Here is a 17379-nt window from a genome sequence, read left to right as displayed (position 1 = left end):
CCACACACACAACCTCCTCCCACTACCACATACACAACCTCCCCCCACTACCACATACACAACCTCCCCCCACTACCACACACACAACCTACCCCCACTTTATCCAAAAAGTACGATCTTTGTCCCCATGTGCAGTTGCAAACCGTAGTCTGGCTTTTTCATGGTGGTTTTGGAGCAGTGGCTTCTTCGTTGTTGAGCGGCCTTTCAGGTTATGTCGATATAGGACTCATTTTACTGTGGATATAGATACTTTTGTACCGGTTTCCTCCAGCATCTTCACAAGGTCCTTTGCTGTTGTTCTGGGATTGATTTGCACTTTTCGCACCAAAATACGTTCTTCTCTAGGAGACAGAACGCGTCTCCTTCCTGAACGGTATGACGGCTGCGTGGTCCCATGTTGTTTATACTTGCGTACTATTGTTTGTACAGATGAACGTGGTACCTTCAGGCGTTTAGAAATTGCTCCCAAAGATGAACCAGACTTGTGGAGGTCTACAAAAGGTCTTGGCAGATTTCTTTTGATTTTCCCATGATGTCAAGAAAAGAGTTACTGAGTTTGAAGGTAGGCCTTGTAATTCATCCACAGGTACACCTCCAATTGACTCAAATTATGTCAATTAGCCTAACAGAAGCTTCTAAAGAGCCATGACACAATTTTCTGGAATTTTCCAAGCTGTTTACAGGCACAGTCAACTTAGTGTATGTAAACTTCTGACCCACTAGAATTGTGATACAGTGAATTATAAGTGAAATAATCTGTCTGTAAACAATTGTTGGAAAAATGACAGAGTAGATGTCCTAACCGACTTGCCAAAACTATAGTTTGTTAACAAGAAATTTGTGGAGTGGTTGAAAAACGATGTACACTCCAAAACTGTACACATCCTCTGTCACGTGTCTGACCTTATTTCCTTTGTTTAGTCTTTATTTAGTTGGTCAGGACGTGAGCTGGGTGGGTATTATCTATGTTGTCTGTTTCTATGTGGGGTTTTCTCGTTTGGACTGATATGGTTCTCAATCAGAGGCAGCTGTCATTCATTGTCTCTGATTGGGAACCATATTTAGATAGCCTGTTTTCTGTTGGGGTTTGTGGGTGATTGTCTATGTGTAGTGTTTGTGTAAGCACTATTGTTATTTAGCTTCACGGTTGTTTCTTTGTTGTTTTTGTAGTGTTCAGTTTCGTTCATTAAATAATGACGAGCACTTACCTCGCTGCGTATTGGTCCTCCGATCCTTCTCGTTTCTCCTCGTCAGATGAGGAGGACGAAGACAGCCGTGACATCCTCCCCCTACTACCACATACACAAACTCCCCACACTATCACATACACAACCTCCCCCCTCTACCACAACACAACCTAGCCTCCCTCTACACCACATTACACAACCTCCCCCCTCTACCACATACAAACCTCCCCCCACTACCACATACCCAACCCTCCCCCACTACCACATACACAACCTGCCCCCACTACCCACCATACACAACCTCCCCCCACTACCACATACACAACCTCCCCCACTACTCACATCACACAACCTCCCCCACTACCACATACACAACCTCCCCCACTACCACATACAACCAACCTCCCCCACTACCACATACACAACCTCCCCCCACTACCACACACACAACCTCCCCCCACTACCACATACACAACCTCCCCACACACATTAGTAATAAAAATGATAGCAATAATTAGGGACTTTTTTTGTAGACTGTGGGGATTTTGTTGGCGTGGGGAGAGAGGTGAGGCACAGTGTAGTGTTGTGCAGTGTAGGGGTGAGAGGCCAGGGGACACTGCGGGCCCCTGCAGAACGCTGATAAGAGCTTGTTTACCTTCCTGTGGATGGTCAAGCCTCAGTCTGCGGCCGCGGAAACACCAGGACAATAGGTGTGTGGAGCTGGAAAGGCTGGGGCAGGCCAGACCCCCCCCCACCCCCCTCCGTGTGCTCCGACCACCCCCCTACCTCTCCCTTTCACCATCATGGCTCCTCCGACCAGACCCGGGGCGCAAACAGTTTACTCTGTCTCTGAGAGACAGTAGCCCCAGACACTGCTCTGTGTTTGCCCGGGTTTACCCTAGATTTACAGATAAGGCGGGGTTTAGATGTGACGCAGACACCATTTTTGGAACCAGTTGAAATACATTTTATACAGAACAATTGATTCATGCCAGGGCAATACATTATTTTGAAGTTTTTAACATATATTATGGCATGTAATATGCTTTAGTTGATTGGTAACTTATCATCATGGTACTTTTGATGCAGTAATATACAGTAGTTAGATAATTGGAGAGCCATGCCACTCATCTTGATGACAGTTCCAGAACTTTGGGCATGAGGGTGTAAGTGGGGAAAAAAGTTACCCACAGATCACATTTCTTTTGGAACATAAAACTGTTGACAAAATAGACTGGTGAATTGCTTCCAAAGATGTGGTAAATATTGAGCCTAGATAAAATGTAAGAAAAAGTGTTTCCTCCGAATTATTCTTTGTCAGAAAAGGGGTTGTAGTGAGAGTAGTAAAGGACTACTGCTAGACTAAAATAGAAACAGTTGTCATCAATGTGTAAGATTTCTTGTTAGAGTCCTGTTGTAGGTGACGGGCTTTTGGCAGACTACTTTATTCATGAATTGCAATCAAATAAAAGTACTCTGTTGAATCCCCAAATCAAATTCTAATGTCTAAATTAAAAAGTGAATATCCTCTCAAATAAAGGTGAATGTAGGATAGTACAAGTCAAAACTGCTTCATCTGCGTTTCCTGTCCCTCCCTGTCAAAGTGAATAGTGGTTTGATCTTTTGACTCTGTGAGGAGACTCAATAAAGGAAGTCAGTGTTTCCAGGATGTGGCTTGTTGCTGGCAGGGTCACAATGCCTCTCTTGAATATATAACCTTTAATGTCAGAGTTGTGTGGGTTGTTATTTCCAGCCAAGGTCCTCTTTCTGCTGAGTCGGGAGATCCACCCTACAGAATACTGACGATGAACCTTTCACCCCCCAAACAAGAACTGGTAGTCCGATCCAAGTCAGATGAGGCTGATGATGAAGTCATGCGTTTAGTATTTCTGCTTTCTGGCAGTTTTTTCTAGGAAGGAGCCATGCTGGGTTTTTCTGCTACAGGATGTTTTTGTTCATAATACACCTACAGTATGCCTTGAAGAGTTGCAAAAAACGTTTACAGGATTGCCAATAAAAAATAGCACATTTTCTGCTGTTTAGTTGTTTACTACGTCAGTGACATCTGTAGATATTAAACATTTATCACAATGTTAGGTATAAACGTTAATATTAAACAAACTATTTCTGTCCCAAAAAATAAACAGTGGTCTACTGTCCTAAGGAGACATACACTCACAGCCACAGATGGTAGACTTGGAATGTACCAAGCTGCGTCAGAGGGATAACTTTGTGTACTTTTCAGCATTGAGAAATCTCCCCCTCCTAACTCGAGCCCCCGCACCCCCCACCGTAGTCCGCCCCTGCATCAGACAGGAGACACATGCCTGATTGAGCATTTTCTTTGGCCCAACATCAGGTTTGGGAGTTGACCAGAACAATGAGACAAGAAGGGACAGTCCAGAGATAGACACAGACAGGGAAAAAAAGTACAAGGGAGGAGGAGAGGTATGAATGGCAGATTCAGCAACATGGCCAGACATGTTTCAAGCCAAGGACTTCCATACTCAGATAAACACTGTGACACAACACTGTGAAGCATGAGGCTCATCATCATTTCCTATACATCCTCTGTCATCTAGAATCATTGTGATGGATTCCTTCAAAATCCCCCTGACTCCCCCTCACATCTATATGGGAATCACCACCATCGTGGAAAAGAAAATTGGAGGCGCTGCTGATAAAAATAGATAAAGACAGAGGAGGAATGGAACGGCGCTTCTCTATAGCTCATTTAACAGCAAACCGCTTAATGAGGTAGTTGGCATTTCCGGGTCAGGCAGAGGGGTCAGTGTGACTATGGTTTATATCCTTAGTGACCGGTAAATAGGATTAGGGGAGTATCGGTGTGTGTGCGTCTCTGTGTGTGTGTGTCTGTGTGTGTGCTTTGCAGACACCAGGGGGTGATTTACGCAAAGTATTCTCCCCCCCGACGCAGTCACAGGCTGTTGACTCTGTCACAGTGGAATGAGACGGTGCTTCTTTATGGGAGGTAATCTGGCTGTTGAGTGGACATTAAAGCACAGAGGCAGAATAACAGGAAGCCGGTACTTGACCAGAGCAGAAGAAGAGGGATGATGAGAAAAGACAGGGAGGATCTCTCACTGCACAGTGGGGAAAGAAATAAAGAGTTAATTAACGAAAAGATGAGAGGCTTGAAAGAAAGAGCTGTTTGTGTGGTGGGCATTGGCTTGACTTTACTCATACCCCTTCTCTCTCTCCTTTCCCTCCCTCCATCCCTTCCCCTCGTGGTGACGACAATGTCCTCTGCCAGGGCTCTCCGTCATCATCAGGCCACCCGTCTAAACAGGGCATTTCCTGTTGCCCTCACAAAAGTTGTTGTTTCCTGTTCACCCCCACACCCCCCTTCCCCTCTCTGTCTCTCTATCCTTCCATGGCGCTCATCAACCATCAACCCCTCCCCCAAATGCTTTGCACCTTGTAGCTACAGTAGATACGGAAAATCCTGAGTCTTCAGATGTGGGCCCGTATTCAAGAGTCTCGGTGTATGAGTGCTGATATAGGATTCGTTTAGCCAGTTAGATCATAAAGAATACGGTTATATGGACAGGGTGACCTGATCTTTGATCAGCACTGCTACTCTGTTATGATTCGTGCATAGAAACAGACCCTGGAACTGAGAAGCTATGATTGTCTCTTAGGTGTTCATAACAGTTTTGATCTTTTGTAATAAATTCTCAGATTAAACTATTATACCGGTCTAAATAAGAGAATGTAACGAGCTGAAAATTCTCATCAGTTTTCCCAAAGAGGATTGTCCTCTGCGCGGTAGTATGAAGTACTTCAGTAAAAATACTTTAAAGTTCTACTTTTGGCGTATCTATACTTCACTTTTTATATTTCTAACTTTTACATTTACTCCACTACATTCCTAAAGAAAATAATGTACTTTTTACTCTATACTGTACATTTTCCCTGACACCCACAAGTACATTTTGAATGCTTAGCAGGACATGAACATTTTTCAATTAATACACTTATCAAGAGAACATCCCTGGTCATCCCTACTGCCTATGATGTGGCGGACTCACTAAACACAAATTCTTCGTTTGTAAATGATATCTGAGTGTTGGGGTGTGCCCCTGGCTATCCGTAAATAGATAAACAAGAAAATGATGCCGTCTGGTTTGCTTAATATAAGGAATGTGAACAAATACTTTTAGACTTTTACTGAAGTTGTATTTTACTGGGTGACTTTCGCTTTTACTCGATTCATTTTCTATTAAGGGATCTTTGCTTTTACTCAAGTATGACAATTAGGTACTTTTTCCACCACTGCCTCTGTGCTCAATAATATCATCCCTTTCCATAATGGGTGTCAGTGGTGATATTGTATTCCGTTTAGATGTATGTCTACTGATTGGGATTCAAACTCAGACCAGGGTTGTCTCTGTATCAGTCCTATGATACTATCTGAGTCACATCCTATAGGGTCAGGAGACAGACAGTCTGAGGTGGGGGGTATCAGGGCCCCAATCAGATTTCCCATCTCTCACTAGGCTGGGCGGGACTTGGTCTTAGTGCTGACTGTTGATTGGGTAGGACGCAGCACCTGACCCTGCTCTTCCTGAAGAAGGAGGTGGTTTACTGGTGGGCAATATTTATTGAGCACCAACAGGATACTCCCCCAGGGGACAAAGTAAAAGGAACAAAAAGAGCAAATACATTATTTCAGTGGTTCCCTTCATCTTCAGCCCTGACACACACAGCCTCACATGCAATAAATCAGCTGCCCTTGTGTCTGTGTGACAGAGAGCGGAGGTTGTGGAGGAAACTCCCTGCGGTGCAGTGTGGTGCAGTCAGGGAGTGAGGGATAGTAGGGAGGAGACGAGTGGACTTGATTTAATGTTGCCCATGTAGCCGTGAGGTCCCAGATAAACTTGACCTATCAGCCGTGCCGATCAGACCGGTAGCCCCTCCCACCCATTTAGCATCCATACTTCTTACTTTATCTCCTGATTAGAAAACACGGCAGCACTGCTTCCAAATGACCCGCCATGCAACCCTCCTCCACTCCCATAGACAGTCACTGAAGCAGGAGTGATGGAGTGCATGTGGAGGAATCAGAGATGAATAGAACAGGAAAGCAACACCCTCCATAGGCTAGTCTAGGCTGTAACCAAGAGGGTGATTTAATATGTGTTTCAGATCATGCATTATATTGCTGGTCTACCGAGCTCTTTGTATGTTGCCTATAATGTGTATGAATATATCTTACTAATGATATAATGTGTTTTAATGTATTTATGGTTGATGCATAAAACATTTCAAGGAAATTCATAATGCATTATTCATATGGTCATAATAGAGGGTGTTAGCTCTACCAGCTCTCCTTGGTTTTCTCTCTTTATTGTACCTATGTTCTTGTACCTAATGCATTTCACATCGGCAGTTATTTTTATGTAGGGTTGCAAAACTACAAGTAATTTACCATATTGTCCATGAGTTTCTAGTAGACAGACCATATTTTTCAAGAGAAAATAGCTTAATATAATCAACAATTTCAATTACCTCAGCAACTCGTCCAACTATTTACTTTTTTCACAACTGCCACCAGTTTGACATCAAAACATTGACCACAAATAAATACTGTCATAGTAAAGCAAGGCAACAGTAAACATATCGTTCCCCACGAATGATGCAACGCCCCCCTTGCACAGCCCCCCCCCCCCCCCCCCCCCAATCAGTGTACTTTTGTAAATGCCAGACCTCTATGGCTAGAAGCATCATTCACCCAAGTTTCATTAAAATCTGGCCAGTGGTGTTTGAGATATTGCGTGGGTTTGCTGGACTCATATCCCTGAGCATACAGCATGCCACATTTCATCACTTTGAGTCAAACAGATCAAGAGATAGTGCTACCGTGTGGTCAATATGAATGTTCTTGCATATGTTGAGTATTGACAGAATTTGCAACATGTGTACCATATTTTGTTACAATACGAATGTCCTTGACTGATTTATATGCATTTATCTGCCAGCCACATGAATGTTTATTGGTAAACATGTTTTTTTAGGTACTAGATTGGAAAATATTATTTGAGAGAACTTTGTCCATAGACGCAACATATCAAGTTTCGTGCCGACCGGTCATTCGCTGCCAGAAGAGTAGCGTTTTAAGTGTTTTTCACAAAATTTTAAATGGCGGAAAATCCATCATGGCGGGTCCCTAGGCAAATTTGTTCCTTGTGAGGAGAGCGTCCTATGTACCGAATTTCATGACTAGGTCAAACAGGGTGAGGTCCATGACCTTTCAAACATTGCATTTTCAATCTTTTTTTATAGCACCACCATCTGGCAAATCAGTGTAACTTTGTTACTTGAACGTTTCCAGCTATATACGCTCCTTTTGAAACCCTATTCGTAAGCATAGGCCTGTTTTGCAAGTTTAAACATGGGATTCAAGGCTCTAGCCACTTGCCAGGCCATCATTGGCCACGATTGTAAATAAGAATTTGTTCTTAACAGACGTGCCTGGTTAAATAAAGGTTAAATAAAATGTATGGTCCTAGAATGTGTGACCACTCTACTTTGCTTATCCAGGTTTGCCCCTTGTCTCTCACCCAGCATCCCAGCAGACGTGTGAGCCAGTGAAGGTTCCTGACAACCAGAATGCTTGGATCAGGGTGAGGGAGATGCCAAAAGGCTGCTGGACCAGCTACACCACTAAAGACAGTAAAGAGGTGCACATCCTCAGCCTGCACTTCCTTCCTGGGGTAAGGCAATCTATGTACTGTGTGTATGTACTGAACTACTGTGGAAACCCTCCACTAGAATTAGATGCATCCAGTACACTCATTCTGAATAGTCCAGTACATTGAAAACACAGGTTGAGTGATACCAGATGAGCATTAACACACTAGGCTAGTTTACACATGAGATTGATGTCAGATAAATTAGCTAGCTTTCCCATGTGGCTGAGAGTCAACATGACCGACACCTCATCTGCTCAGCCTGATAAGTACAAACACATGCCAGACATAACATGGAGCCAGGGTCCCCTGAGGTGACTGGGGTTCCTTACACTATACAAAGCAGTGTGAAAATACACCACCTCATCCAACAGCCTGCATGGGGAATGGGGCTAAGTGTGTAGAATACAGGTTGATTTCAAAGTTGTACCCCAAATTGTATAACAATATGTAATTCCAATTAAAGCCATTTGGGTGTAAAATTACGTAACTGTCCCAAGATCAGGAATGTAATCCTACACTGCTATTTCACCCCAGACTTAATTTTCATTCTTTGACAGTGTCTGGTCAGCACATATTCGTAATTTCTTATCAATGCTCTCTCTCTATCACACACACACACAAACACTTTCTCTCATCTCATTTACTGTTTGTCCCTCTTGAGATGCCGTAGCCAGTACACTTCCTCAAAATAGTTTGAATTACTCTAAGATGACACAAGAAATCTGTATTTAATTTTGACATTTTTGCTGAGTTCTTAGTTGCGCAATTTTACATCTAACTAAGATGTTTGGTACAATATTTCTCAAGTGAAATGTCTGTCGTTAAATGACAACTTAATTGAAGAATCCCTACTGTTGACCAATTACGGACGAAGGGGCGTAGACATCGGCTACCGAACTTCGACAAGCCTCAAGAAAATAAAATCTGGGATCGAACATCTGGAAAAAACCTGCTGAATGCTGTCGAACACCAAAACAAATCACAAAATGTTGTCATAATATACACTGAAGGTACAAAACATTAGGAACACCTGCTCTTTTCATGTCATAGACTGACCAGGTGAATCCAGCTATGATTCCTTATTGATGTCACCTGCTAAATCCACGTCAATCAGTATAAATAAAGGGGAGGAGACAGGTTAAAGAAAGATGTTTAAGCCATGAGACAATTGAGACAGGATTGTGTATGTGTGCCATTCAGTGTGTGTATGTGTATGATAAAATATTTAAGTGCCTTTGAATGGGGTATGGTAGTAGGTGCCAGGTGTGCCTGGCACCTACTTGTGTGTGTTAAGAACTGCATCGCTGCTGGGTTTTTCACGCTCAACAGTTTCCCAAAGGACATCCAGCCAAGTTGACACAACTGTGGAAAGCATAGGAGTCACCCGGGGCCAGCAAGAGTCCATGCTCTGACGAATTGAGACTGTTCTGAGGGCAAACTCAGTCTATGTGCGAACTGTTTCGACTGGGCAGCATACGGAAACTTTAGACTACGCTGTGTGCTGTGTGTGTGTGGTGGCAGCTAACCTCCCTGACAGCTACTCTAGCAAAGGTGAGATAAATGCGTACACAACAAACCCCTTTCCAAACATATTCTTTGTTGTGTCTTTGGCCCATTTATTAGCAGCAAAGATAAAACATTTCATACCGGTAGTCAGTGCAGTAGGTTCCATAGTTCATAGTGAATGTGCAAAGAATACAGGCCTATTAACATCAAACAAAAACAGAATGAGCATCTGTACTTTTCACAAAACCCATAAACTGTGTGTGTGTGTCTGTCCTTCCATTATACAGACTAATTGGTCAGAAGTGGGGTAGAAGAGGCCATCCAGACATGCAAGGTATCTGTTAAAGATGGCAAGAATACAATCAGCATGACATCTTGATAGCAGAATACAGTAGCAAAATGCTCCCAAAAAGCTGAGCTTTGTAGAGATACACATTTGAAGAAACGCAAAAAAACGTATATGGTCAAACAGTGTAGATGACAGCTTGCTTACCTTCTCACTCAGGCGATTCTTGCGTTTGCTCAGTTGCTCCACAAAACTTCTTCCAGATGTCAGTCAACTTGTATACTTCAAGTTGGTACTGAAATTGTTTATGATTGGACAAGATAACACCTCCTGAATTGACAAATGTGAAAGCAGTGTTTTCAGGAGAGAGCGAAAAGTGGTTGTCAGAATCGTCAAATCGCTCTGGCCTCACTGATTGAGGGAGCTCGCCTTGATATCAGCGAGACATGCTCACGAACAGTTAATAATCAGGCAACATTGACATTTACACACGTTATTCACAACATATTAAGGAAGATATTTATGCTAAATTATTTCAATTTAATTCAGTTTATCAAAATATCATGATTTATAAAGTGAGCACCAGTATCAAATAGAAAAATTATCGCTCAGCATCCAGATTTTGTCTCATGACCTAACACCCTACTAAATGGATAAATACTGGAAGAATCTTCCTGTCTTCGTCTGCTTCTCCCTCTGGCAGACCTCCTAGAAAACAACTGGAACATGCTGACTTGTTCTTAACCATGTTTTTATGTACACAATTGAACAAAGATAGCCAAGAAAGGTCCTATAGTGGTCCGAGAAAGAGAAATGTGGTGATGCGCTTCGCTGCCAGGTTTGTGAAAGGGGAAGGCTGCCATCTTATCGGCTCTTAACCAACAATGCTATTTTGTTCATTTTTCTGCGTTGTTCGTTACTTGGTTTGTACATAATGTTGCTGCAACCATCTCTTATGACTGAAAAGAGCTTCTGGACATCAGAACTGCGAGTGCTCACCTCAAACTGGACAAAGAGTTCTTCTTCAATGAGTCAGATGGGAGGGATATAATACAGACACCCGACCAGGCCCAGATCCCCGTTATTCACTGGAGAAGGAAACGCAGATTTTGCGGTAAGAGATCAGGGTGCCTTGCGAGGATCAGGCGACGAGTGGCTAATCTACCCATACCTTCCGTCCTGCTAGCTAACGTTCAATCGCTGGAAAACAAATGGGACGAACTGAAAGCACGTTTATCCTACAAAAACGGTATATATTATGTTTCACCGAGTCGTGGCTGAACGACGACATTAGGAACAGCTGGAGGGTTATACACTCTATCAGCAGGACAGAACAGCAGCCTCTGGTAAGACACGGGATGGGGGCCTATGCATTTATGTAAACAACAGCTGGTGCACGATATCTAAGGAAGTCTCATGGTTTTGCTCGCCTGAGGTAGAGTATCTCATGATAAGCTGTAGACCACACTATCTACCTAGAGAGTTCATCTGTATTTTCGTAACTGTCTACATACCACCACAGACAGAGGCTGGCACTAAAACCACACTAAATGAGCTGTATTCCGCCATAGGCAAACAGGAAAACGCTCATCCAGAGGCGGCGGTCCTAGTGGCTGGGGACTTTAATGCAGGGAAACTTAAATCCGTTTTACCTAATTTCTATCAGTATGTTAAATGTGCAACCAGAAGTAAAACAATTCTAGACCACCTTTGCTCCACACACAGAGACGCGTGCAAACAAAAATTAAAGCAGGAAGCACCAGTGACTCAGTCTATAAAAGAGTGGTCAGATGAAGCAGATACTAAACTACAGGACTGTTTTGCTAGCACAGACTGGAATACGTTCCGGGATTCTTCCGATGGCATTGAGGAGTACACCACATCAGTCACTGGTTTTATCAATAGGTGCATCGAGGACGTCGTCCCCACAGTGACAGTACGTACAGTACATACCCAAATCAGAAGCCAGGGATTACAGGTAACATTCGCACTGAGCTAAAGGGTAGAGCTGCCGCTTTCAAGGAGCGGGACTCTAACCCGGAAGCTTATAAGAAATCCCGCTATGCCCTCTTACGAACCATCAAACAGGCAAAGCATCAATATAGGACTAAGATTGAATCGTACTACACCAGCTCTGACGCTCGTCGGATGTCGTCGGATGCTCGGCGGAGTCAATCACCACCTTCCGGAGACACCTGAAACCCCACCTCTTTAAGGAATACCTAGGATAAAGTAATCCTCCTAACCCCACCCCTCCCCCTTAAAAGAGTTAGATGCACTATTGTAAAGTGGTTGTTCCACTGGATTTCATAAGGTGAATGCACCAATTTGTAAGTCGCTCTGGATAAGAGCGTCTGCTAAATGACTTAAATGTAAATGTAAATGTGGCAGGGCYTGCAAACTATTACAGACTACAAAGGGAAGCACAGCCAAGAGCTGCCCAGTGACACAAGCCTACCAGAGGAGCTAAATAACTTCTATGCTCGCTTCGAGGCAAGTAACACTGAAACATGCATGAGAGCATCAGCTGTTCCGGATGACTGTGTGATCACGCTCTCCACAGCCGATGTGAGTAAGGCCTTTAAACAGGTCAACATTCACAAGGCCGCAGGGCCAGATGGATTACCAGGACGTGTACTCCGAGCATGCGCTGACCAACTAGCAAGTGTCTTCACTGACATTTTCAACCTCTCCCTGTCTAAGTCTGTAATACCAACATGTTTCAAGTAGACCACCATAGTCCCATGCACTAGAGAACACTAAGGTACCCTGCCTAAATGACTACCAACCCGTAGCACTCACGTCTGTAGCCATGAAATGCTTTGAAAGGCTGGTCATGGCTCACATCAACACCATTATCCTAGAAACCCTAGACCCACTCCAATTTGAATAACACACCAACAGATCCACAGATGATGCAATCTCTATTGCACTCCACACTGCCCTTTCACACCTGGACAAAAATAACACCTATGTGAGAATACTATTCATTGACTACAGCTCAGCGCTCCACACCATAGTGCCCTCAAAGCTCATCACTAAGCTAAGGACCCTGGGACTAAACACCTCCCTCTGCATCTAGATCCTGGACTTCCTGACGGGCCGCCACCAGGTGGATAAGAGTAGGTAACAACACATCCGCCACGCAGATCCTCAACACGGGCGCCCCTCCGGGGTGCGTGCTCAGTACCTTCCTGTACTCCCTATTCACTCATGACTGCACGGCCAGGCACGACTCCAACACCATCATTACGTTTTTTGATGACATAACAGTGGTAGGTCTGACGACGATGAGAGCCTATAGGGAGGAGGTCAGAGGCCTGACCGTGTGGTGCAAGGACAACAACCTCTCCCTCAACGTGATCAAGACAAAGGAGACTACAGGAAAAGGAGGAGAGAGCACGCCCCCATTCTCATCGACGGGGCTGTAGTGGAGCAGGTTGAGAGCTTCAAGTTCCTTGGCGTCCACATCACCAACAAACTAACATGGTCCAAGCACACCAAGACAGTCGTGAAGAGGGCACGACAAAACCTATTCCCCCTCAGGAGACAGAAAATATTTGGCATGGGTCCTCAGATCCTCAAAAGGTTTTACAGCTGCACCATCGAGAGCATCCTGACGGGTTGCATCAATGCCTGGTATGGCAACTGCTCGGCCTCCGACCACAAGGCACTACAGAGTGTAGTGCGAACGGCCCAGTACATCACCGGGGCCAAGCTTCCTGCCATCCAGGACCTCTTTACCAGGCAGTGTCAGAGGAAGGCCCTAATTGTCAAAGACTCCAGCCACCCTAGTCATAGACTGTTCTCTCTGCTACCGCACGGCAAGCGGTACCGGAGTGCCAAGTCTAGGTCCAAGAGACTCCTAAATAGCTTCTACCCCCAAGCCATAAGACTCCTGAACAGCTAATCAAATGGCTAACCAGACTATTTGCATTGCCCCCCCCCTCCCTCTGGAACCTGCTGCTGCTCTGTTATTATCTATGCATGGTCACTTCAATAACTCTACCTACATGTACATAATTACCTCAATTACCTCGACACCAGTGCCCCCGCACTTTGACTCTGTACCGGTACTCCCTGTATATAGCCCCGCTATTGTTATTTTCTGCTGCTCTTTAATAATTTGTTATTCTTATCTCTTACTTTTTTGAAGGATACTTTCTTAAAACTGCTTTGTTGGTCAAGGGCTTGTAAGTAACCATTTCACTTGTTGTATATGGGGCATGTGACAAATAAAATTTGATTTGATTTTATTATGAAAAATGAAAAGATGAAAAGAGGAACACAAAGGCTGGAGTTGAAGCCTGCCGTGTGATCCCGTGAACATTCCATGTTCTCCTGTGGGACCAGGCTGAATGTTTGCAATTGGAGAGTGATGGGTCATGTCATTTCTCTACACACACAGCCTTATCACTTCCTTTATTGCATCAGTTTGGGGCAGTGCTGAAAATGTACGATTTTGAGGTTTTGTTTATCGTTAGACACAAAGCAGGGGTATGTTTTTGGCTGAAGGCAAAACTACCAGAGGATGGAGAACAGAGTTATTTGTTGTCGTCCCCCCATCAGTCTCTCTCTCTTCTGTCTCTCTCTCTTCTGTCTCTCTCTCTCTACCTCCCCCTCTGTTTTCAGCGGTTTAGTTTGGGGTTTTGCGGAGTATTTCAGTGCTCACCTGCATGCACTCCACACAGACAAAAAACAAATCCCTCCATCCTAAACAAGAGTTCACATGAACTCCCCCCGCTCCCATCATCACCCATCATCACCCCTGAACACCCCTCACCCCCTGCCAGGATACAACCCTGACCATTCCTCAATGTCCACTAGGCACTGTAAACAACTATGATGGAATATTAGGCCCCCTAAAGAGGAGAGGTGGTGACAAAGGTGTTTGTGGAAAGGGAGGGGTCATATAGGAAGTGTGGCTGCCTGGCGGCCTGTGTATGGGTTCAGCCTTGGAGGGGAATGGAGGGATAGAGGGCGGAGGGAAGAGGGGGGTGGAAGGCAGTAGGGCTGGATAGGGCAGGAGGGAAGGGGCTTGTCAAGACCCCATTGATGTCACATTCAGGCACGAGTGTGAGGGCCTTGGCTCATAGCCGAGACTGGACCGTCGGAGCCGGCTCGGGTTAGGGGAGAGAGACAAAGAGTAACGGGAAGCTGTTATGCACCAGCAAAAGCCTTTAAAAAAAGTGGCTCTCAAGAAGCTCTCTCTCAAAAAAAAAGGAAAACAATTGTATCTGGAAAGCACAGGAACAAAAATAGCAAGGGCGAGTGACCAGGGACGGCAATGTGCATTGTTCAAACTAATAGAGTGAAGCGAGAGAGTGATGGAGAAAGTTAGAAGAAGGGAGGACAGTTCTTTAGTAAAGGCCATTGATTTTTGGTTTAAAGTGAAATGACTGTTTCCCAACTGATTTGCAAGAGTAAATCCTGTCGACTCATATATTAGTCACAGACACATCCTTGACTCTATTGACTTAAACTGAGTGAATCAGTTGCCCATATCAGACTGGTAAACTGTCAAATAACAGGACAATTAGTCACACATTTACTGTATGCTTTTCAAGAACTCACCCATTATTTAACAATATGATTCCTAGCAATCCTAGCAACCAGGATAACAACTCACCTAAGACCCTACTATGTTTAATCAACCCTACTGTTTAATCGAACGGGAAGTGTATAGTCTAGTTGTCAGAGAAGAACTGGGTCATCTAAGCTATGGACACTTCACTTGTTGAGGCAACTAGAGGTCAATTTATATCATGAATCCCAAGAAGAAAGAAGACATGTATCTCTCAGCTGACTGATTATTGAGTTATTCTTCAGGGTATTCTGATAAACATTTTCGGACACTGCTAAAAAGACTAGGCAAGCAGTGTGCTTTAATACTCTGTGATGATAGACAGTTGGGAGGGCAACTGACGTATTACCAGACTCATTGTCCCTACTATTATCTTCACACACACACACACACACACACACACACACACAACACCACACACACACACACACACACACACAACACACACACACCAGCCAGGTCACCGTGATACAAGTCAGTTATTCGACGTCCATACATGTCCGAGGACGTCGGGAGACGGTGTGGAAACCATCCACTAGCGGCAACAGTGAGCGCTGTTACCTTAAAGCAGTGGTGTAAAGTACTTAAGTAAAAATAATTTGAAGTACTACTTAAGTTGTTTTTTGGGGTATCTCTACTTTACTGTTTATATTTTTGACAACTTTTCCTCGTACTTCACTACATTCTTAAAGTGAATAATGTACTTTTTACTACATACTTTTTCCCTGACACCCAAAAGTACTCCTTACATTTTGACAGGAAAATGGTCGAATTCACACACTTATCAAGAGAACATCCCTGGTCATCCCTACGGCTTCTGATCTGGCGGACTCACTAAACACAAATGCTTTGTTTGTAAGTGGTGTCTGAGTGTTGGAGTGTGCCCCTGGCTATGCGTAAATAAATAAATAAACAAGAAAACCATGCCGTCTGGTTTGCTTAATGTAAGGAATTTTAAATGGTTTATACTTGTACTTTTGATACCTTACATTTTAGCAATTCCATTCCATTTCAATTCCGTACATTTTAGCAATTCCATTTGCTTTTGATACTTAAGCACATTTAAAACCCAATACTTTTAGACGTTTACTCAAGTAGTATTTTACTGGGTGTCTTTCACTTTTTCTTGCATCATTTTCTATTAATGTATCTTTACTTTTACTCAAGTATGACAATTGAGTACTTTTTCCACAACTGCCTTCAAGTAGGTTTTGGTTTTGCTAAGGTGTTGTGGATAAAGATGGCGGATAGTCGTAAGCATCTGCCTCAGGTCCCAAAGGTTGCATGTTCAAATCCAGCAATAGAAAGATGATTTTGGTTTTAAGCCTATCCCAAAACTTAACCATCAGCGTTAATGGCTAACCTTAAGATTTTGGAGTTAATGTCTAAACTTAAAGGAAAATTCCACCCAAAAACTATTTTTGGTATTTGGGGCGGCAGGTAGCCTAGTGGTTAGAGTGTTGGACTAGGAACCGAAAGGTTGCAAGATCAAATCCCCAAGCTGAAAAGTTAAAAATCAAATCCCCAAGCTGAAAAGTTAAAAAGCTGTTGTTCTTCCCCTGAACAAGACAGTTAACCCACTGTTCCTAGGCTGTCATTGAAATTAAGAATTTGTTCTTTACTGACTTGCCTAGTAAAATAGATTTGTTTAATTTGTCCATTGTTGACATATTCCCAAAATGTTTTTCTTGTTAGCAATCAAGTTGTCAAGATATGTAACTTTCAAAATACAAAAAACATCCCATTTTGGGATTATGTCAACAATGGAGTAATGAAACAAATACCAATATATTGTTTTTGGGTGGAGTTTTCCTGTAACCCTAACCTTAAAACTTTTGAATTAATACTTCAACTTAAAAACTGAAATGCTTTGAAAGCATCTGCCTCTGGTGCCAAAGGTTGCATGTTCAAATCCAGCAATAGGTTGATTTTGAGATTTTTGTTTTGAGCCTAACCCAAACCTTAACCCTAACCTGCCTGGCATTTCAAATGGCCTGTTGACAGCAGCTATTGTGGTGTGCTGTCTGTTTGTGTGTCTGTGTGTGTTGAACATGGCCCTTGCAGAGGCCTTGTGTATTAGCCCTGTGGTAGGCCTCAGAC

At 43.6% G+C, this 17379-nt stretch overlaps 1 protein-coding gene across 2 annotated transcripts in view; it reads left to right on the top strand.

Moving 5' to 3' along the window:
* The window catches only part of LOC111964044 (endoglin), a 52820-nt gene that overhangs the window by 13154 nt on the left and 22287 nt on the right, over window positions 1-17379 (top strand). Inside the window, exon 3 of one of the 2 annotated variants that reach the window (XM_023987714.2) lies at window positions 7776-7924. In XM_023987714.2, the coding sequence (XP_023843482.1) occupies window positions 7776-7924 (149 nt within the window). Of the gene's footprint in view, window positions 1-7751; window positions 7925-17379 lie in introns of both variants that reach the window. The other variant, XM_023987713.2, reaches the window with a different exon arrangement.

The sequence above is a fragment of the Salvelinus sp. IW2-2015 genome, linkage group LG5 (genome assembly GCF_002910315.2).
Source record: "Salvelinus sp. IW2-2015 linkage group LG5, ASM291031v2, whole genome shotgun sequence".
NCBI lineage: Eukaryota > Metazoa > Chordata > Actinopteri > Salmoniformes > Salmonidae > Salvelinus > Salvelinus sp. IW2-2015.
Note: the sequence above shows the minus strand (reverse complement) of the source record. Positions and strands in the feature narration are given on the sequence as shown.